This window comes from Falco cherrug, chromosome 14 (assembly GCF_023634085.1).
Source record: "Falco cherrug isolate bFalChe1 chromosome 14, bFalChe1.pri, whole genome shotgun sequence".
Taxonomy (NCBI): Eukaryota; Metazoa; Chordata; class Aves; order Falconiformes; family Falconidae; genus Falco; species Falco cherrug.
This window is the reverse complement of record NC_073710.1, coordinates 1,241,843-1,263,936: the sequence shown is the minus strand read 5'-3', so window position 1 is coordinate 1,263,936 and position 22,094 is coordinate 1,241,843. Positions and strand designations below refer to the sequence as shown.

The following is a 22,094-nucleotide window of genomic DNA, read 5'->3' as shown; positions in this document are numbered from 1 at the left end:
CCTCCTCCTGCCAGCCCCGGTATCAGGGGATACCACTGTGCTTTTCTGGGGCTGGTAAATGTCTTATTATGGGCCAGAAAATGCACCCCATTGAAGCCCGTTGAGGGGCTCGAGCAGAGCAACGGGAGGAGGAAGGCTGGAACAAAAGCTCAGGGCACGTGGAAAGGATCTTTTCTGAAGAACTGAGATGGTGGAGGATGTTTTCCTGGAGTGGCCTTGGGGAATCGCTACATTTGCTTTGGTTACAGCTGTGTGACAGCCTGGGACATACATTTTCTGGTGATGTGTGTTTTTGTTTCTCTGCTGTTGCCTCTGGAGCATCCTGGCTGGGATAACGTGGAGGGAAAGCACCCCATGAGGCTTCCACATGTCCCCCAAACTGCACCTACCTGCCTTGCAGGCAGCCCCTCGCACTTGCCTTGGGCAGACAAGCAGTCCCGGAGCTGCTTTCGGAGAGCCCAGCATCCATCTTCATGCTGGGCCCGGGGTCTGGCAGCCGCCTGCCTCCCTGGTACCACTGGCACATGCCGCACTCATCCTGGGACCTGCTTGGTCAGGGACACAGTTTGCATCTCTCGAAGGCGTTGCAGGTGTCGCACCGTAGCAGTGTGAAGGTGGGCAGGGCCATAGGACTGCTAGTATTTGAGATGCTGGCTGTGACACTTCTCCCTCCTGAGCTCGACCTGAAGAGAAATGAGATCATCTGGAGCTGCATCAGCGCTTTGCCCCGGGGGGAATCCTTGCTCTGGGGTCTGTGCTGGTGGGCAGCGAGGGACCCTGTGCTGGTTGCTGGCAGGCTGGCGCAGTGTGTAGAGCCATTGCTTGCGGGGGTCAGGGGGAGCCCAGTGCCTGGCCAGTGTGTGCTGGAGGAGCGGGCACATGCCCCATGCACGGGGGCTTCCATTGCAGAGAAATCCTCCTAGTGTTCAGCCGCCCTGGCTGAGCTGTGGGTGGAAATGCTTTTTGCCCTGGCGGATACATCAGCCGTGCAGCCCTTGGCAGTCCTCATCCCTGCTGGTCCTCCAGCGATCCGATCCTTTCCCTCGCCCTGACAGCGGGCTCACGCAGTGCTGGAGCAGCCTCTTGCTACCCTGTGATTTACCAGTCTGTCCAGTTATATACTGGAATTGCACCGGCTTTTTTCACCTTTTAGCAGCCTCAGTGTGGCGTGTGAAGAGTCTGGGAGGAATAACTTCTCTCGTTCCCATTACACCCAGTGGAAAGAGTTTCCCACTGACTTCAGTGGAAACCTCTGCCCGGGGAAAGCTGGCCGGAGTCGCTCACACTGCTGTAAATCAGGGCTTGTTCTCCGGGAGCCGTTGGCGTGCCGAGAACGTAATACCCGGTTAATTGATGAAAAAGCAACGCTTGCAGTCTCCTGTCCTGGTTCTGGGTTGTCAGCTCTCATAAGGACCTCTTTATGTGAGAGTCTTGGCTTGTGTTCAGAGGCAGGGTGGGGGGGGGAAAGGAGAAGAAAAGGTAAATTTTCTGGTGCAGTGGAGTAGCCAGGCATTTGAAATGGTGCTCCTGGCAGAGCAAAACCGCAAAACAGCACGGAAAAAAAAAGAATTGAATGCTTCCCCCCCACCCCCCGAAATCTTACAGTTTGTCTTTTAAACCTCCGTAAAATATTTGTTGAGGGACCTGAGTCATCACTTTTTGCTGCTTTGACTCAGTTTCCTGGCTGCTGGCTTTGCAAGGTTACTTGTTTGGATCAGAGAAGCAGGGGCAAATAATAATTCCTGGGAACTCAGGTGAGCTTGGAGGTCATAACAGTATTGTTAAAATACCAGAAAAACAAACAAGTGTCGTATTCAGCAGGAAGGGCTCTACTTTTATTTGTCTGCTGCTTTTGCTGAGGCTTTGGGAGCTGTCAGATTTTCTGCCTGTAGCCAGCAGGGAAAGGCTCGCGTCTAAAATAGTCGCTTTCCCCCCCAGCCCTGGATTTTTCATCATCACGTGATTCCAGAAGCTGAGGATTTAGGAAGAAACATCAGCCATTGTGGGGCTGATTTTGAAAATTAGACAAGATGGGAATGCAAGTTTTGCTGTTAAACAGCGAGTCCAGTGCTGCGCAACCATTTGAACCAAGTTTTATATTCTTTCGAGTTGTGTCTAAAGCTGTTGGGAAGGGGTTGAAAATTTATCAGGCATAATTCTCGTATAAACCGCTGGATTTTTTTGTATCGCTGGCATACAAAACCATCTCAGAGTGAAGCTTCACACGTCGAGTGGCAGCATCTCTCTGCTGCAAAGCAGGCCAGTAAAATTATTTAGGAAAAGGTTGGATTGTAGCGATGAAAGTCACCTCTGTGCAGGGTAAAGGTGGGCACGTCATCCAGCCCGTGGGCACACCAGCAGTGCTCTGTGTGCCTCAGTGCTGGCATGCCTGTGCAAACCGGTGTTGCACGTAGCTACCCATGAATTAATATTTATTTATGTTTTTGGGGAGGGCTCTGAAGCTCTGGCTGCTATGGGGATGAGATGGCGCATGGGCTGGAGGGAGCTGCGTGCCTGTCCGCTGCTGGGGCCGCTGGCCTTGCTGGCTGCCATGCTGGTAATTTGGCGTGCAGTTACGTCAGCAGTTACAGATATTTCTCATCGCTTCAGTGATGTTTTTTTTTTTCTTCCCCTTTCACGTGTGATAGATGGTGTTGGCTGGAAATAGGAATTCAATTAAAATTCAGAAAGCCAGCATTTTTGTTTTCAGTAACTTAGAAAAGCCTTTAATAAGTTAAACAGCCAGTATACATTAAGTATAATTAAAATGCAGGAGGTTCACTCTGCACCTGTGAGGGAGCTCCACTGGCTGCATGTCCTTCGCAGCCCAGCCGCCCTCCTCACGGGGAAGCCCTGCTCCTTTACGTTTTGTTGGGTCCAGCTTTAATGAAGTCAACTTTTTCCTCCAGATCTGGTTGTTGAAACAGATCTATCCCCCCTCACGGTGACAGCGTGCCCAGCTCTTGTACAGCCGCTGCAGCAGCAGGGTGGGACAGTTTTAATGCCTTGGCTGGATGTTAGAATCCACCCAAAACCCTGAGGGTGCCTCGCGATCCCTCCTCAGGTCCATCGCCCGCCGTGAGCATTGCTGCCAGGCGGGGGGCAGAGATGCCTGGCTGGCACTGGCCTCCGCTCGCCCACAGCCAGCAGGCACCATCGCTTTCTGCTCCGGCATGGCAAAGGGCAGCAGTGGCCCCGGTGGTTGGCAGCGCGTGAATGCGGCAGCCACAGAGCTGGCGTGTAAACCTTCGCCTTGGGTCTGCTTCGTGGGGCTGTTGTGTACAGGGTTTGGTGCCATTGCCAGGATTCGCTGCCGTGTCACCACATTTTCTGCCCTAAATCACTAAATCGAGCCCCAGAGGAAGCCTGTCGTCAAGCGAAAACGTGCGACCTCCTCCGTGTATCTAAGCCAAATACATGCCTGCCAGCGGGGACGAGAATGGGGTCGGTCTGTGCGCTCGGCTGTTGCTGTACGTCCTTCACGGGGGACGCTACTGCCTCTCGTCTTGCCCTGCCCCTCGCTTGCCCTTGCTCCATTTCTGAGCAACAAGCCCAGAGCCGCTGCCTCTCTGGAAACCATACAGAGATTTGCAAGCAGGGCATGCCGTAGGCACAGGACGTGCAGCAATCGCAGGGCACGCAGTGAGCACAGGATGTGCAGTGTGTGCAGGGCATGCAGCAATTACTGGGCACACAGCGAGCATGGGATGTGCAGTGTGTGCAGGGCATGCAGCAATCACTGGGCACACAGCGAGCATGGGATGTGCAGTGTGTGCAGGGCATGCAGCAATTACTGGGCACACAGCGAGCATGGGATGTGCAGTGTGTGCAGGGCATGCAGCAATTACTGGGCACACAGCGAGCATGGGATGTGCAGTGTGTGCAGGGCATGCAGCAATCACTGGGCATGCCATGGGTGCAGGACGTGCAGCAATTACTGGGCACGCAGTGAGCACAGGATGTGCAATGAGTGCCGGGCATGCAGCAATTACTGGCCACACAGCGAGCATGGGATGTGCGGTGAGTGCAGGGCATGCAGCAATCACCGGGCGTGCAGGAAGCACAGGATGTGCAGCGAATGCAAGGCATGCAGCAGTCACTGGGCACGCAGTGAGCACGGGATGTGCAGTGAGTGCAGGGCATGCAGCAGGCACGAGACGTGCAGGGTGTGCAAGGGAGGCTGGGCTCTGCCTCCCGCAGAGGCAGCCGTGGTACAGTTTGGTAGCAGCCGTCAAAGGCCGTTCAGTTTCTCTCCGGTTCAGAGGCGATACTCTGTGTGTGGTTTTTTGCCACTTCCCGATTTTCTGAGCGCTCCCCCAAAAGGCGCTCAGCCTCTGCAGCTCCTCCAGACCCCGTCAGCAATGGTGCTGCCTCCCGCCGCACGTCACCGCTGGGTGTGGAGGAGCGAGTTTTGCTTTCGTTTGCCGGGCTGGAGCCCTTGGCTTTCCGCCGGCTGAGAATCACGGAAACACCTTCGCCGCTGGGACCCGGGGCCCTGAGTCTCCCGAGCACTCGGCGCCCCTGCTCCGCGGGGCTTGCCTTCTCTCGCCGGTGAGCAGCCTGAGATACTTTGGGGACAGTGTAATGACTTCGTCGGGAGCGGGTGGGAGAACGGATCCCGCTGCCCGGTGCCGCCGCGGTGCCCGGGCCAGCTGTGCCCCCGGCCGCCGGGTGGGTGCCGGCCAGCGGGCAGACGAGGCTGCTGGCACGCTGCGCGGTGGTTGGTTTTGCTCTCATGCCCCTGGCTTACTGGGATCTCCAGTTTCAGTGCCTCGGTGGGTGTGAGCCCCTCTGCAAGGACACGGGTCCCATCCTCTGGTCATGGAGCACTGACTGTGGCTCTGGCCTCCCCCTGAGCAGGACGCTGGCACAGTTACGGGACCGCTGCCGGGGCTCGTGCCTTTGCCTGTGCCCCCCTGGGGGACAGGGCTCCCCGGCTGCTTGGGGCAGAGCAGCCCCAGGCCCCTCCAGGCTCTGCTTGGCTGGGGGAAGCAGCCAGGGTGGTACCACGGGGGGATGCGGGGGGACCCTTGGGCACATCACCGGGGTTACGGGATGGTGCAGGGGGGATGCGGGGCAGGGTGGGACTGTGTGGAGGAGTCTTGCTCCCACCCTGCGGGTCCCTCGTTGTGAGCTGGTTTCTTGACTGTTGCCACTCTTCCCCGGAGTCCAGCAGCTGCTGTGGCACACATGGGGATGGCAGAGGGGCAGCTGGAGGCTGTGGATCTCTGCTTGACATCTGCGGTGGCTGCCTCAGCTCCGGACCGGCCATGGGAAGTGCTTTGGAGTTGCTTTTCTGGTGGTGATGTTTGCAAACAGGGCCAGCAGCGGATGGTGCTGACACCCCTGGATGTCACGGGCAGCACAGGGAGGCCCTGTCCTGGCTGGTCCAGCTGGGGGGATTGTTACTCCATCCACCCAGCTGCTTCAGAGCATCTTCCCTAGCTCCAGCTGCTGACAGCCCTCTTCATGGTCCTAAATCCCAGAAGGCAGTGGTCAGCCTTGGGCTGGACCCCCGGGTGGGGGAGAGGGGAAGTGGCACAGAGCAGCGAGGGGCTTTGCCTGCGGAAAAGGTCTGTGGAAAGCAGAAAATGAGCTGGCCCCATCTCCAGCTGTGGGGGGATGGCTGTGTGCCACAGTGAGGTTGGGGCCGTGGTGCCTGCAGATCTCTCTGCCTCTGCTTCTGTAAATGGGAGATGCTGGTCTACAAGGGTCTCTGATTTAGTGAGAGCGCTGTCGGCTCCACTGCTCACCGTTTGCACCACACGACTTCCCAGGACAGTGTTAATGCTGCCATTGACAACTGACGTGGTCTGCGAGGTCTTCACAAGTGCTCATGCCATTGCAGGGGATGTGTGAGCAGCAGAGGACCTCTGCCAGCATGATGAACCGTAAATAATGTTGTCTCCTAATCCCCTTTCCCTTGAGGGTCTTATGTGCCGGACCTGTTAATGTGATTACACTGGTATTACGGTGTGATATATTATGCTGTTATGATACCTGTCAGCGTCCTGACTCCGCGGGGCACCAGGGAAGCTGATGCTCCAGCACCTTTGGGTGGATGGAGAGGGCATCCCACGGCATGTCCTGGGAAACAGCAGCTGGGCAGGGGATGCCCCTGTCCCCTGCCTCTTCGGCGGGTCATGCCCGGCAGCCCCTGCCAGGCCGAGCAGGCTGTGGTGGCTAAGCACCCAGGCAGGGCCACCAGGCAGTGGCACCATTGGTGGGACAGGCTGCGTTGCAGCCCCCCTCCACGCACCCCAGGTGCCAGCCGGCTGCCTGGCAGGGTCCCACAGGCAGGGCTTCAGCATCCCCGAGCAGGGAGCAAAGGCTTCACCCAGGGGCTTCCTAGGACAGGGGCTGCTGTCCCTCGTCCCCAGTGCCTGGATTGGCCCAGATGGTGCCTTTGCACCAGTGAACAAAGGAAGGGCCAGGGCTGTCGCTTGGCTGGTGGTGGCCACTTTGTGGTGTTGGGCATGGAGGGACTTGCCCGGCCCCTGGCCCTGACACAACCCATGAGACCAACTGTAGTTTGGGGAGGTCTTCCCGGGGTGGGACCTGCTCTTCGATGGACATTGAGGGTATGGGACAGGTTTGGGCTGCCCTTTGCTGAGCGATACTCTCTGGGGTGGGTACACGGGAGGATGGGGCTGCCTGGGTCAGGTGGGGGCACAGGAGCAGTCCTGCTATCTTGGCCAGCCCTGATCTGGCTAAGGAGCGTGATTCAGCCCCCCTGGGGACCCCAAGGAGTGGGCGGTCCTGCCGGCTGTGCAAGGGCTGGGGGTTGGGGTGGCAACCCCCCTATGCTTCTCACTTGCACCATGTGCTTTTAGAAAGGATTTTTGGGATGTTGGGTCAAGCCTCGTATTACTTTCCGCTAGACTGCCCCAGCTCCTCGCGTGTGCCCTGCCTGCCAAAGCTGGCTATTCAAACTCAAACTGATGTAGAGCTATGCAACCGCAAAAAAGGTGTTTGAATCCTGTCCCAGACCATTACAGCAGCCTCCCACTCTCTCCCCTGTGATAAATTCATTTAGCTACTGCCAAATGGCGTGGTACCATACCAACCCAAAGCAGAGATTGCAGTGAGGCGGGAGACGATGGGATGTTTCAACCCACCGAAGACCTCTTTCCCTTGAAAGTGCCAGAACTCAACAAGTGCCGCCAGGATGGGCTTGTGTTTGGTGCCTTGGTCTGGGACCCTGGCTCATCCTCCCTTCCTGCCTGTTTCTCCCTTGGGCTTTTATCCCTGTTCCTTGCATGAGCTGCAGGATTCAGGAGAACTCTCTTGCCTGTCGGGGCACGCTGGCTGGGAGGTTGTGCTCTTGCACAGCTGGTTGGCAGAGCCCTCTGGGCAGCATCTTCTTCTGCTGACTGGGAAGCGGGATGCCATCTTTCCGCAGGGGCTGAAATGTAAGCTGCCTGGGGAGCCCCCTCTGGTGCTGACGGGTTTGCCTCAGGGTTTTCCTGAGATTTGTGACTCCCAGGTCACCCCGAGCGACTTTGCATGGCTCCGCTGATCATCACCCACCAGGGAAGCTCGCTGGTGCTGCCCGTGTAGCAGCTGGCGCAGCCGCTTGGGGTTTTGGCAAGGAGGGCACTGCCTGCACCGGCACCAAACTGTGCCAAGACCTGGTGGACAAGGGCTTTTGTGGGGACAGCAGAGGTCTAAGAGGAGCTGGGCATTGGGGGTGACTATTGCTTGGGCACAAAATGAAGAAGCAGCCACTGTAGCACCAAGGTGGCCACCAGCCATCGTCACACCTCGCCTGGGACAGGGTTTCGTAGCACTGGTGCAAGAAATCCAGCTGTTGGCATGAGAGCATTGCCTTTTGAAGCACCTTTAGGCACTGTTTCTATCAGGAAGGGTTCAGTGGGGAAATTATTTAATTAATGTTGTCCCGAACCCCTTTTTCCCCGCTATATCAGCCACCTAAAATATCTCGGTACAGTCCCCTTGCCTTCTTTTATCAGGCAGGACTGTGGGACTTGCTCATGATGTGCCAGCCTGGGCATCCCCCTCGGCCAGGGCTACCCTACATCTCCTGGAATTTGGGAGAATTTGAGCTCGGTCCCAGCCATGCTGCCCACGCTGGGATGCTTGGAGGCAATTTTCAGCCTTTCCCTGCCTCGCAGGAGAGATGAAGATCCTGTGATGGCAGCAAGTACCCCAGGTACCCCGTTGCAGGGCGTTTTCATGTGCAAGCACCCCCTTTCTGCTTCCCCCCCGCCTGCTCGCCGGCAGAGGCATTTGCCGGGGAGGGGACCAGCAGCAGGCTGCTGTGTACATGACTAATTGCACGTGCATTCAGAAGGTAACGAGGCTGTTATTAAGACCAGGTGCAGGCTGGTGAATCCACCGTGTTGCCTAGGCAAGGCTGAAAGGCAAACATTTTTGCTTTGCAAAATAATTCTGGAGATGACTCTATTTGTTGACAGGAGGGAGCGCAGCGGCTGCTGTGGGTTTTGACGGTGTGGGGAGCTGCGTTGGGCACCCGTCACGGTGCATCCCGGCTTTCCCTGGTGTCTCCAGCTCGGTGTGTGCTGCGTTTCAGCTTTTCTGCTGCTCTGGGCAACCGGTTTGTGTCTTCCTGCTCCTCTCCTTCACTGCAATCTTCTGACAACCCGTTTTCACCTGCTCTTACATCCTCCCTCGGGTACCACTACTCTCCCGCTGCGCCTCCACTGCCTGTGGACTCAGCTGTGTGCTTTATGGGACCCCAAACGTGCCTGTTTGCTACTCACCTTTCTCATTTCCCCTTTCCAGAAAGGAAATTTGCTTCTACAATTGCATTAGGCTGCAGTGGGACAGCCCGAGCAGGTAAACTGAGTCACAGGTGACTTCTGTGGGGTACTACAGAAATCATGGACCATCCCGAAGAAGGGAGGGACCTCCCCAGGAGGGACCCAGAGGGACGTTGCATCATAGCGCTGCTGGCTAGCAGCACCTCTGGGGCTGTTTTAAATATGCCCTGTGAAAATAAGTCTGATTTCTTTAAGGAGAGGAGATCACTGATGTTTGAGAGCACTATGAACATTTTAAAAAGCTGCCAAAATGTGTCACTTAAAGCACAGCTTTATTTTTTTCCCCTCTCTGTTTTTTCCTGTTAATGCTTAAAATGGGGCCTTAGCGTGGCCTGAGCGACTGCTTCTGGTGGGGCTTCACTTCTGTGGAGGGGAGGGGACCCCCCCCAGGCAGCAATTAGCGGGCAAAACAGAGATCTCCTTCCCCTCCTCCTCTTTCAAATAAGTGAGGAAGAAGAGATCCCAGGGCTTCCAGACAGCCCTTCTGCGCGTGCCTGGTGAATCTGCTATAGAGTGCAGGGGAGGCTGTGGGGTGAGGAAGAGGAGGAGAACATCTGTGTGCATTGCTCTGGGTCTCCCAGGTGTTCATCTCAGATGTCCTGGGCCCAGGGCTTGTGCGTGCCCCCAGCCAGTGAAACCCCTCGCTGTGGGACATTGCAGGCACAGAGCAGCTTGGGGCGGGACCAAGCAGTGGAGGAAGGAGTACTTGAGGGTTACGAAGCGCAAAGATGTGTCTGGCTCAGGAGGTCCTGGAAGCTGGAGCCCAGAAAGGATTTGGGAACTGTGTCCCTCCACCCGGGTCCTGCTCTTGTGAGACCTCTTCAGGCATCTGCTGTGGCCAATGGCAGGGGGGACTGTAGGGCAGGGGGAGCTGTGGGGCAGGGGGGACTGTGGGGAAGATGGGCATTGGTGCGTGTCCCTAGACCTCTCATCGGTGGCCTGGCCGTGTTTCAGCAGGAGCCCACGTGTCCGCATGACCAGCACAGAATCAGCAGCTGGGATTGTCCATCAGGAGGTTCTTTGGCCACAGATGCTGAGCAAGTCACAGGACTCTGTTCAGGGTGGCAAATGCAGGGGGAGGAGAATAAAAAAAGGAGGAGAGACTGGAATACAGCCGGTGGCCCTTTCGGTGCCAGCTCAGACACCCCCGAATGTAAAGCACTTGGGGGTTGGAATGGCACCAGCTTGCTGAAGCCTGGCAGTGCCTTGGGTGGGAAGATGGGAAGCCTCTGAGACAGGGGGACCCGTGGCTGCTGCTGAGGCCAACCCCCTGCCCTGACTTTTTCATTTAAACCAATTACTTTATGGCTGAATCGGGACGGTTACGCTGCTCAAGGTTTTATACCGGGGCTGCGGCTGGGGGGAAGGAGTAGCCCGAGCGGTGATTCAGGAGAGCTGCTCATCTCTTTGGCATCTCCATCTCTGGTGAGCTGGCTGGACCAGCAGCTCCTCAGTGGAAAAATCATCTTTACTGGGATGGTGGGGAAGGGTTGGCAGCATCTTCCTGCTGACCTTTGCCTTCTGGGGGAGGGGCAACCATGGGATTTTATGCTTGGCGCTTGTGAGATGTTATCAAGCTCTTCAGGTTGGTACCTGGGGGAAAGGCCAGTGTCCCAGTCCCGGATTTTGGGTGCCCAGGTGGGGAGTGTGTCCATGCAGGGGATACGAGTCCCACCAGGTCTCTGTCCTCAGCTGGCCCTGGCTGGTGCTGGCCACCTCTCCTCTTCCGTGAGCCTGTGTTGACCATGGGCTCCCTGGGGAGCACAGCAGGCTGAGCGCAGGGGCTGGAGCACGGGCGATGCACAGTACACCGAGAGGATGTTCTAGTGCCTGCCAGCCCTGGGAAAAAGCTTTTCCACTGAGTCATCTGCTGCCTTTGGGTTTTGTGAGATGACGCCAAGATTTGGGGGAAGAGGAGATGGAAAAACCCAGCCCAGATCTCCCTGCTCCAGCAAGACCAGGTCCACGCCAGCACAGCTGCCCCGTGTTTGCTTTTTTGGAGGGAGCAGCAGACAGACAGCGGCATAAATAGAACAGGCTTGCCTATTTTAAGACATCAATTACATGATCCCTGCATTAAAGGAGAAAAAAATAAAAAAATATCTTAGTTTTAGCTGCAACTGGCATCATGGGCTTAGAGGAGCAGAGGCAGCTCCGGCAGGGATGGGTGTCTCGCAGCCATCGCCCCGGCAGCCGCAGGAGCTTCGTGGTGGATGAGCCATGAGGACTTTTGCTTTCACACGTGTTTCTCCGCGAAGTCATGGTTGATGGATGGTCGCCCACACATGCCACCGTTTTACATTGTGCTGCTGTGGACAGGGAGTGACGGCACAGGGCGGGCTTGGTCCAGGCAAGGGGAAACTGCGCTTGTGGGAGGGGTGTGGGTGCTGTTTCGGTGATGTACAGGTGTGTGCGCCACCAAGGATGGGGATTTTCTTCTTCTGGAGATGTTTCTGGGTTCTTATGGAGCTGAAATGATTGCCCCACTCTTGCCCTGAACAGCAGTCTGTGAAGAAGAGTTTGCATTTACTGTCAGGGATTAAACTCAGGCTTGTTTCTGGTGACTTGGTGTCAAGCAGAGATCTTGGCAGGCCGGGGTGGGGGGTGCTCAGAGCCTTGGAAGTGGGAGCTGTTTTCTGCTTAGTATGCATTGCAGCTGGGGCCGAGTGCTCAGGGTGGCCAGCGGCGAGCCCAGAGCTCCCTCTCCCACAGCCGTGCTGGGATAACCCCATCCCTGTCCATCCCCGTCCCGGGCGCAGGCTGAGCCGCAAGGAGAGAGGGCAGCAGCCCAGCTCCCAGCAGCACAAGTGCTTCTACATAATCGTGCCACGGCAAAACAAACCAATAATATTAATTGGCATTTCAATGTCAAACAGCAGCAGATGGCTTGTCAGGGTGGGGGGAAGGGGATGTTTGGGGTTTTCATATAAAACCCTGAAAACTTGCGCTCTTGAAAAAGAGGGTGAACGGTATTGAAGCAGCAGCTGAAAAGAGCTCTCTCCACTAGCAGCCCCAGCTACAAAATGTCATTAGTATGAATTAATCTGAAAATGCTTTTTCTTCTCTTTTTCCCCCTCTTTCCTCTTCTCTGTTGAAGACCGTTGGTGGTTCTTGCTGAGTAGACAGCACATCAGAAGGCAAAACTGTCACGTGGGATGGGGTTTTGCACTAATAATGGTATAAAAGACATTTATCTCTGCAAAATGGCTTTGGTAGCGGACTTTTGCTAAGCTCTTCTTATGTTACAGGGTGTTTTATCAGGGCCCTGTAAATCATCCTGTGCAGCAGGTCCTGCAGGGGCTGTCACATTTCCCTTGCTCTTCTGCAAACCAACTGTGGCTGCTTTTTTATTGCTGCCAGAGCCGCTGCTTTCTGCTGGCCTGGTGAGCTGCATGGAGGCAGGGCTGGAGCTGCCCTCCGCCCCAGCCGTCCTTATAGCCTCACTCTCACATAGGGAGAGCCCTATGAAGGTTTGTGGGGCAGAGCTCGTTTGGCCCTTGTAGCTTGGTCCATGGCTTGGGACCAGCCAGATAACGACCACTTTTCACATTGAAAGATGATGTGGAAGTATAGTTCCTCCCCACAAAAAACCCCAGCATGCTGGAAGAAGAGGCTGGGGGACCCCCCAGTTCCTCGGGGGTGGGGGGTAAGCAGAAGATGTCACCTTTCCTTGAAAACCTGTTACTTACGGAGCAAACCCAAGGCAGCTTGTAAGTGCTGTGCTGGGCTCCCACTCAGGACGGCTGCCTGGTGTGGTGGCCACCACGTGGGTTGGTGGCTGGGCAGGGCAGGGCAGATGCTTTGGAGCCAGAAAAGCCTCGCAACATACCGAGTGTGCCTTGGAGCACGAGGCCGTGGCTGTGCCCAGCCCCTGCTGCCGCAGTGCTCGCTGCCCTCCCGCTTGCACTGAAGTCTCTCTCCGTTCTCGTACCCACAGAGTGCCTGGAGCTGCTGCCGTTGGTGTCCATGGCGTACACCATGACCCCCACACCGGCGGGACCCGTCGGCTCCCAGTACTGCGTCTGCAAAGTCGAGTTGTCCGTCTGTGGCCAGAACCTTCTGGACAGGGATGTCACCTCCAAATCCGACCCTTTCTGCGTCCTCTTCATGGAAGTCAACGGGAAGTGGGTGGAGGTAAGTCCTGAAGCTGCGTGGATCTCCTCCTCTAGTGGTTTGCCCATGCCAGTGCCTTCCCCCTCTGTGCTCCACTGCGAGGCCGGTCCTTGTTCCTCCCCGAGCAGGGGTGGGAGCTCTTCTGCTCCTCCCAGGGCTGCGCGCGGTGCCAGTGTGTTAATGATCCTGCGTTCTGCAGCCAGCCTTTTCCCCCGGACCGCTCTGCCTTGTGCTGGGTGGTCGGTGTAACGGCAGACTTCAAGTTGCCAGCCTCTGGCAAGGTGCGTGGCAGACGTGGAAGGATCTTGCCACCTTCAGGGCAGTCCCCACCCTTCTCAGGCTGCTGTGAGCTGCGTGTGCTTCGGCTTTGAGTGCCCAAAATGCTGATCCCATGTGACAGTTAGGTGTTGTGAGGTCCTGCTTGCAACAGGTGTGTTTCTAGGTGTGTGAAGATAAGCTGGTTCTTGGATCCTGAGTTGCATGGGAAGCTGCTCTTTGGGTTTTGCTTGAAGAGTGGCTCTTCCTGGGAGGCAGGAGCGTGCTGGATGAGGGTCTGGCCGGTCAGTCCAGTGGAAAAGCCCCATCCAGGGCAGCTTACGCTCTCAACACCCGTGGCCTCCTTCAAGAGGTATATCAAGGGCAAGAGTCCTTAAGCCAGATGTTTCATGGACTGGTGGTGGGGAGGTCAGGACCATGGGATGGGGAAGGAGACTGTCGGGAGCTGGGTGCATGGGGGGTTGGATCGGTTCAGCTGCAGAGAGACAGCACCCATCTGGCAAGTCCCATGTGAACCGTTTGCAGACACTGGCCTGTCCTTCTTACCAGATACCTCATAAATTGGTGCTTCAGCTGCCATGTCTGATACTGGGAGGCCCTGGAAAGAAACCGCAGGTGGTTTTGTTATGTGGTTGTTTTTGGAAACTGGCTCCTTACAAACAAGAGAGGTAATTCCTACAGGAAGGGAGGAGGAGGGGAGGCATCATGATGTATGCAGCAGGACTGAGCGCACCCTCAGCAGGTTTGCTGAGTGGTGGAGCTGGTTTCCTTGAGGGAAGGGACACCGTCTGGAGGGACTGGGGCAGGCTGTGCGAGTGCACCTCTGCCAGTCCGTGAAGTTCAACAAGGCCAAATGCAAGGTCCTGTGCCCGGGTCAGGGCAGTCCCCAGTACCTATACAGCCTGGGGGGTGGGCGGGTGGGGAGCAGCCCTGTGCAGAATGACCTGGAGATGCGGGTGGGTGACAAAGTGGATGTGACCCGGCAACATGCACTCATAGCCCAGAAAGCCAAGTGTGTCCTAGGCTGCATCACCAGCAGTATGGCCAGCAGGTCGAGAGGGGATTCTCTCCCTCCACTCTGCTCTCGTGAGACCCCACCTGCATCCAGCTCTGGAGTCCTCAGCGCAGGAGAGGTATGGACCTGATCGAGCAGGTCCAGAGGAGGCCACGCAGATGATCCAAGGGCTGGAGCAGCTCTGCTGTGAGGGCAGGCTGAGAGAGCTGGGGTTCTTCAGCCTGGAGAAGAGGTGGCTTGGGGGAGACCTCACTGTGGCCTTCCTAGATTATAAGGGGGGCTTATAAGAAAGATGGAGAGAGGTGTTTTACCAAGGCCTGTAGCGACAAAGCAAGGGGCAACAATTTTAAACTGGAAGAGGGTGGGTTTAGGTTGGACATAAGATGTTTTTTACAGTGAGAGTGGTGAGACACTGGCACAGAGAAGTTGCGGATGCCCTGTCATTGGAAGTGTTCAAAGTCCGGCTGGACAGGGCTTTCAGCAGCCTCACCTAGTGACCAGTGTCCCTGCCAGTGGCTGGGGGGTCAGGCTTGATGAACTCCAAAGGTCCCTTCCAAGCCAAACCGTTCTGTGATCCTGTGGCTCTCCCTGGCTTTGGGGTCCCTGCTGCACCAGGACACCCCACTCAGCCGATGTGCGCGCTGCTGGCAGCCTGTGGGCGCTGAGCCTGTGCACGGAACAGAGTGCTGGCACGCTCCCGCGGCGTGGGGCAGAGGCGTATTTTTATTTTCCTTGCACGCCTGAGGAGCGGAGAGCTGCATTCATTTCCTCTGCTTCCCTACCCACTCCAACACAAGCTTACCCTGGGGCAAGACCCTGCTGATAAAAGGCTGTGTAAGGACAGGAGGGCTTTCCATGGCTGTGCCAGCCCTGGCAGCGGGTGAACACAGGATAAACGTGCCCTCCCTGAGATGCAGAGAGTGCACAAGGAGCCCTTGTGTCGTACCCAGCCCTCAGCGGGACGACGCTGCCGCTCACCAGGCTAATGGAGCGCGAGGGAACTGACCCTCCGCAGCTGTCTGAATTGTTTTGTAGCATGAGTAAGACGTTGGCTCGATCCCAAATGCTTGCTTCGCAGCATACCCACTGACTGGATGTGGCAGGGAAGGGGCACAGGGGTATGCCACATCAGGGACCAGGTGCACGCACACTGCTGGCGCCACGGTTCATCCGGGAGTGCCCAAGGTGGCTTCAGGCAGTGTGACCTCGGCCGTTGCCAGCAGCGCTGCTGCGGTGGCAAGAGACCCTGCTCAGGTGGGCCTCCCAGACAGAGGCACGGCTCGGGCTGGTTTTGCCATTGGGGTGTGCACAGAGCAGACTGGGAACTCCTGAGGATGGTTTTTGTGGTGCTTTGTTTGACTGTTCAGCATCCCACATGGAGAAGCTATAGTCCTCGTCATCTTCTGTGGCAGTCCAAGGTGCCCTCTGCGATAAAATCAGTTTTGTGAATCCAAACTCCAGAGTCTGTGCAAGAGCGTTTAGCTCCGTGCCTAAGAAAAACCTTTTGGCTACAGGTGAAAAGACTCTGGGCTTTATGAAATGCTTGAAAAAAAAAAATAATGGGGATTTAATTTTATAACTGCAGCTGTAGGCAGCGTAGGACCTCTTCATTTGGTCTGGGAGGGAGCAGGTAAGCAGAGCTTGGGGGTGTGATGGATGGATACAGGCACCGGTGGTAGGGTGCAGTACAAAATGAGCAGCTGAAGGGCATTAAATCATGTAAACCAAACAAAAATTGTCCCAATCCCTGGGAAATCAGGTGGTCTCAATTTTTAGATACTTGGACTAGTTGGGCAGCCTTTGAGTGCTTGGCCAAGGAGCTGCTGAGCGAATGGGCATCACCTAAGGTGTCCTGCAGCTGATCCTGCTGTCAGTGGGGAGGGTATAGAGCAGACCTCACCTTGCCATAGTCTGCAATTAACTTTGCTCAGCAGCCTGGATGAGCCTAATGAGCTTTCCAGCCTTGATAGGTGTCATCTCTTTGACCTGACTGTACTTTTCTGGATCTTTTCTTTCTGTCAGTAATGTCTCGGTCCAGCAGTTTTGATTCCAAAGCTTCTTTTACAATACAAATGTGTGGTGGTTTTATTATTTTTTTCTTCTTTTTCTCTGCTATTTTTAGCTTCTTTTTAATTGGCACAACAGGCACTGGACGTCAGCCTTGAGCAGCAGATTGCTCAGCGCTCCGCTGCTGTGGTTTCAGTGGAGATTAGTGTGTTGCACGAGCCAGCACGTGGTGTGGGGTGCTCGCACGCCATGGAGCTGCCCCTGTCAGCTGGCACGCCGGGGGCACAGCTGGCACCGGGGTCCCCCCGCTCCCACCCGTGGCCGTAGCAGGGGTTTGGGCTGCAGCTGGGGGACAGGGAGGGCCCAGAGAGGTGGGCTTGCCCACCAGAGCCTCTCTGGATGGGACCCTTGGTAGACCCTTGGCAGCTCCTGGCACCATGGTTTGGAGCTACCCGGGGGTGCCGGCGCTGTCCTGCGTGGATTTTGGCTGCACAGACATGCTCCTTGCCCTAATAAGACAATCTCTTTTCTTGCCTGAAAGCGGTGGCCTCAGAAACACGTCCCAGCCACCGGACCTGGGTTAGGAGGTGGGTCTCTCCTTCAGGACCAGCCCCCGCCGCTGTGGTACCAGCGTCTGGACTGGGTGGCAGGGCTGCGGCACCAGCTGATGCTGACAGAAAGATTTCTGCTTGTTCTTTCTAGCTGTCACACTTGTTCCCAAATACAATTATTTTGTCTTGCTGAGCTTAATAGGAATTAAGACATCTTCGTGAATCAGCCTTGGAGGGGGTGGGGAAGGGAGGGAAAATAAACCACAGGCTGAGAAGTGACACGAAGGCAGGTGACTAAGTGTCCTGCCGGATGCCATCGGCTTGCAGGAGCCATGCAAGACCTGGCCTGTGCGGCGGGGAGCGGGGACACATGACTCAGCTGTGCCGCTGCCTTTGACCCACTCAAGTGACATGGCCGGCCCCGCGCCTTCAGCGGGAGCTCGTGGGGGCTTTGGGGACCACCCCCCGTGTGGGCACTTCAGCGTGCTGGGGTGCTGCACCTCTCCAGCTGCCTCCCCTTGGGTGCTGCTGGAATCTCCGGAGGCACCCACTGAACACAAGGGCTGTCCCTGGCGGTGATCTCCCAGTTTCGTGCTGGATTTGCAGAATCAAGACTCTTAGCCAAACAGACCGCGTTAATTAGCCTGGTTGCCTCTGAGAAACCCTCGTGCTTTTCTGCTCTGGGGCAGCAGAGCCACCCCTGCAGCCCTGTAAGTGCTGGGCGAAGGAAAGGGCAAGAGCCCGTCTCCCAGCGGAGGGGGTGTGAAGAAGCCTCGTGCATGATGATCACTGGCAAGGTGACTGGTGCTCACCAACCAACCAACTGGTGCTGATCCAACCAAGGATCAGACCATGTGCAGCGGTCACCTGGGGCCTGTGATTTTGTTGTGCTTCACACTGCCAACAGGCAGGAGATCAACCACTGGCTTCTAGCTGGGTGTTGAAGGATGCTCCATCGCTACAAAGGGTTAGCTCGGGACACGGTGGCTGGGCTTTTCCTCCCCTTCCCTGGGCCACCCCTTCCAGGGCAAAGCTGGAGATGGGTCCTCAAGTCACCTCCTTCGAACTGGTGCCTGAGAGCGAGAGGACTGGTTTCCCTTGGTCCCTGTCTTCCCAGCATTTTGGGGAATAAGGAAGGAGCTAAAATCCATCCCTCTTGCCTGCACGGTCTTGTCTCTGAGCCTTGAAAGGGGATTTGCATGTGTTGTGCTGCCAGAATAAGGCAGCGCTCGTGGATGCCCACCGCTGCTGCCCACCGCAGCTCCAAGCACCTGGTGCCCCCGGGATGGGAGGGCATGTCCTGCGCGAGGCTGTGCACCCCAGCCAGCAGGCAGCCCGCTGGTGCGGATGTGTTTGATTCCCTGGTGTGTGGCAGGTGGCTATTCTGGGAACGCAGCATCTACTTTAGTCGTTTCTTGGCAATTAAGACAGACTAAGCAACCAACTTCACAAGACACTGCACAAGTCGGTATATATAGCAAAACCCCACATTTCCACTCAGTCCCTCCAAAACCTGCATCCTGTGCTGAAGGAGTTTCTTTGGGACTAAGGCATGTGTTTGCTTTTTTTTGTGCTTTTTGGGGGGGCTTTTTTTCTGCTCTGCCATGTTTATTCTTGGCTCCACAGCTCTGGCAGACATCCCACTGTCCCGTGGCCCGGCACTGCCCAGGGATGCCAGCGCAGGAGCTGCCTTCTGCAGGGGTCTGGCCCTGGGACCTGGGATGGCAGGTGGCTCAGCCTTGCCTAGGACCAGGTGCCCTGACTGCTGGACGAGCCGGGACGCTGGCCAGGGCTGCGGCATAGCTGGAGGCTCCATGCTGTCCCGCAGGCAGATGGGATGGTCTTTCCAGGCACCAAGGGCAGCAGCTTTTGATGAAATCACACTGGCGAGCACCTGCCTTTCTTTCTCTTTTAATAGCCCATTACCATCTCCTGGGATAACAGGGCAAAAGGCTGCCAGCTCCTCTGCCGGCTCTGGTGGGTGTGTGGCCCTTCCAGCTCGAATGCTCGGAGCCATCAGTGCTTCCCATGGGGCTGCCCAGGCAGGGAACCCTTCGTCAAACCAGCTGCCACTTCATATGATATCAATATGATCTCAGTAGCTGTTCTCCTGACAGAAGTCCTACTTGGTTTGCTTGCTGAAGGGTTTCCACCAGGCTGTGGGTGTTCCTCTTGTTCAGCACTCAAGCTGTGCCACCAGTGTCCTTTCTGCCTGTTTTGGCTTCATAAGGGAATGTTGCATGTTGGGCTCCAAACTTGCTGTTTCCTTGTATCTCTCAGGATGGATGATGGGTCCTGACATGAGAGTTCAGACCTTCCTTGGCCCAGGAAGTATTGACTCCCAGAAGTAAATATGCCAGCTTTTCTCAGCGTCAGTTTCTCAGTTTTTCCAGTTGCTGCCACTTTGGCTAAAATTCTGCATTGCTGCCTCTGTGCGCGTCTGTGCTGGGGCCTGACTGGTGCCACCATCCTCCCAGCCCTACTGTGGTCTAAGTTATGGGGTCTGGGACCACAGCTCCATTACTGGAGGGCAGTGTCCCGGGATCGCTGCTGTGGCTGTCCTTGGGATCTGCTTTTTGGCTCACGCGAGGCGTTCTGTCCACCTGTGCCATGCTGTGTTGTAAACCCACACTTCCACCAGCTGCCTGCCAGTTTCCTCTGCTCTTATCTCTGCTCTTGACTGTGGGATGCTGCAGACCGCTGTGGTGCTTCCCCTCCGACGGTGGGTTCCCCGTGTGCCTTCCAGTTGCCATCATCCTCTGTGTGCTTGCCCTTCCAAAAGCGCAGTTCATTTCTTCCAGATCATTTCTTCCAGCCTGTTTGCAATAGCTCAGGATGACAAAGTCGTTCAAACTTTTGTCTTCTGGGTCCTTCCAGCTTCTTGTTTCTCCTAATGCTTAATGAGATCTGTGAAAAATGGCCTGTAGCATGGTTTTTTCCCCTAGGGTTTTTTGTTTGGTTGTTTGTTTGGGTTTTTTTCCCCCATGGAAGGCCAAGAAAGAAGAAACCAGATGAATGGTTTGGTTTGAAGTCTAGAGGGAAATGCTGGAGGGTTGCTGTTCTGGCTGGTGACACTTTTTCTTCTTTTGCTTGTCCTTGCTGTTAGCTGCACGGCCTGAAAGAAACAAGCTTGGCGTTACAGCTGCGAGGGTCTGGTTGAGGATCAGAGGTGTGTGAGAGCTTCAGCTCCTGGGAGAACAGGGCTCAGGAGCAAACGAAATGGCTCTGGCTTCACCGAGTCTTGAGCCCCAGCAGGGTGGGCACTGCCGTGCCAGCTGTTGGCGGCGGTGGCCTTGTGCAGCCCCCCGTGCCAGGGCTGCAGCTCTCTGCCCGGTGCCATCACTCATTCAGGCAGATCCCACCTTGCGTGCACAGGTGCTGCAGCCCAGGGAGCGAGGGCTCTGCCGGGCGCCTGCTGTGTGCTGATGGGTGCTGCAGGGTCCTGGGTGCCTCTGGCTGAGGCCAGGGAACAGGTGCGGCAGTGACAAAGATGCAAGATGCGTGTGCCTAAATGCCTCTTTTTTTGTTTCTTTGCAGCTCGACAGGACAGAGACAGCAGTGAACAACCTCAACCCAGCTTTCGCCAAGAAGTTCATCGTTGACTACCACTTTGAAGAAGTGCAGAAGCTGAAGTTTGCCCTGTTTGACCAGGACAAATCAAGCATGCAGCTGTACGAGCATGACTTCCTGGGGGAATTCTCCTGCACACTGGGCACGGTGAGGCTCTGAGGTCCCTGCAGCTCGCTGCCTGCCAGTGAAGGGACCCCACATCACATCAGCCACAGGCGCACGGGGGATTGGAGCTGCTACTCTTACCTGCTCTGAAGTTTGCTGGGTCCTTCCTGGCAAAACTAATTTAGTTTGCTTGTTGTGCTGCAGCTGTTGAGGTTGAACTGTTCCATGTTTGGGCTGTTGGCTGTTGGCTAAGCCTGAGCCCGTCGCGGTGTGGGCTGCTGCTGGTGCCTGCGAGGAGGCAGCAGCTGGAGGTTTTGGAGGTACCTGTGTCTCACCATGTGTTATAGTCAGAGCCCTGATGGCCTGCTTGGATTTGGACTTTGGCAACTATGTTTAAAGTTAGGCTGCATTGTGGTCTACCTTTCTGTCTTGGTTTTGGGGTTTTTTTTGAAAGCCACGTCCATTGCCGTTGTGTAGCAAGTCATGTCTCCCACTTCAGTGTGCTGGCGCAGGAATGCGCCTTCTGCACTTTCTGCGGAAAAGCTTGCAGGACACAATGCCATTTATAAGCCTTTGGAAGGTCTTTGTGTTCATGAGCCCAGGCCCTGTTAGAAGCTGGCAGCTACATTCTCTAAATGCCTTTGTCCTCTGAGCTTGCTCTGACTCGGAGGCAGGGAATGAGGGGGATTTTTTCCATTCTTCCGCAGCACCCAGTGGCTCGGGGCTGCTGTGGTACCTGGCACAGGCACAGAGGCTGGGAGAAACCGTCTGTTGTGCTGGGTGCCGGGAACTGGGAGGAAGGAGGCACTGGAATAGGTAGGTCAGCATGGAGAGCCGGGCCCGAGGTGTTCCAGGAGGCTTGTGAATGTGGTGGCTTTACTACACAGACTGCGCTATGGCACTGCATGTGGCTGGGGGGGGCGAGTGACCTTGCCATTGCCAAGTCGAGAGCTTGACGTGTTAGAAGAGCACTGACATTTACAGAGTTCGAGGTTTAACGTCTGGGTTTTTGGAAGTGTTCTGTGATGACCTAATTCTGCTCCTGAAGAAGTTGCGAGGCAGTGCAGGCAACAGCCCTGGCAACAAACAGCAGGCAACAAACCCACCCTTTGCCTTTGGTCCTCCCGTCACTGAAACACCCCTGGTGTGGGGCAGTTCAGCAGTGCTTGCTGTGAAGGTCATGGTCTTGGTGGAAGCTGCAAGCAGAGAATTTATGGACATAAGGAAACAGAGCCGAAACCCAGCTGTTCCTAAACGTGGCTCTGCAGGCATCCAGTGCTCTGCAGGCTCATGCTGGAGAGGACCTTTGTCCATGTGCACTGCGAGGGAAGGGGGAAGAGTCTGACCCAGCTCATCCTGCTTGTTGGGTCCCCCAGAAGAGCCCAGCCCTTCTGGTGCTGTGAAAGGTGATTAGCTAGGAGTGTGAGATGGGACAGACCATCCTGGGCGGTGGGAGCGGTGGGGACGGACAGCTGGTGGCAGGTCGCACATCCAAGGGGCTGGCTCAGACCCCTTTGCTGGTTTAGCCGTGATGGCTGATGGGCATGGCGTCCCTGCCTGCTGTGTCTTTAGGCACAGCTGGTGGGCTTCATCCCTCAGAAAAAAGAGAGCTCTGAGCTTCTGTCACCTCATGCAAACATTTACACTCTGCAG

The 22,094-nt window shown here is 56.1% G+C and overlaps 1 protein-coding gene across 6 annotated transcripts in view; it reads left to right on the top strand.

The window, feature by feature from the left end:
• CPNE2 (copine 2) overlaps positions 1–22,094 on the top strand; it is a 57,348-nt gene that overhangs the window by 1,378 nt on the left and 33,876 nt on the right. For 4 of the 6 annotated variants that reach the window (XM_005446807.3, XM_055726469.1, XM_055726468.1 and 1 more), the window contains exons 1-3: positions 4,407–4,551; positions 12,742–12,938; positions 20,304–20,483. In XM_005446807.3, coding sequence (XP_005446864.1) covers positions 12,771–12,938; positions 20,304–20,483 — 348 coding nt within the window. In that variant the 5' untranslated portion in view covers positions 4,407–4,551; positions 12,742–12,770. Of the gene's footprint in view, positions 1–4,406; positions 4,552–12,741; positions 12,939–20,303; positions 20,484–22,094 lie in introns of those variants that run through there. The other 2 variants (XM_055726470.1, XM_055726467.1) reach the window with 1 other exon arrangement.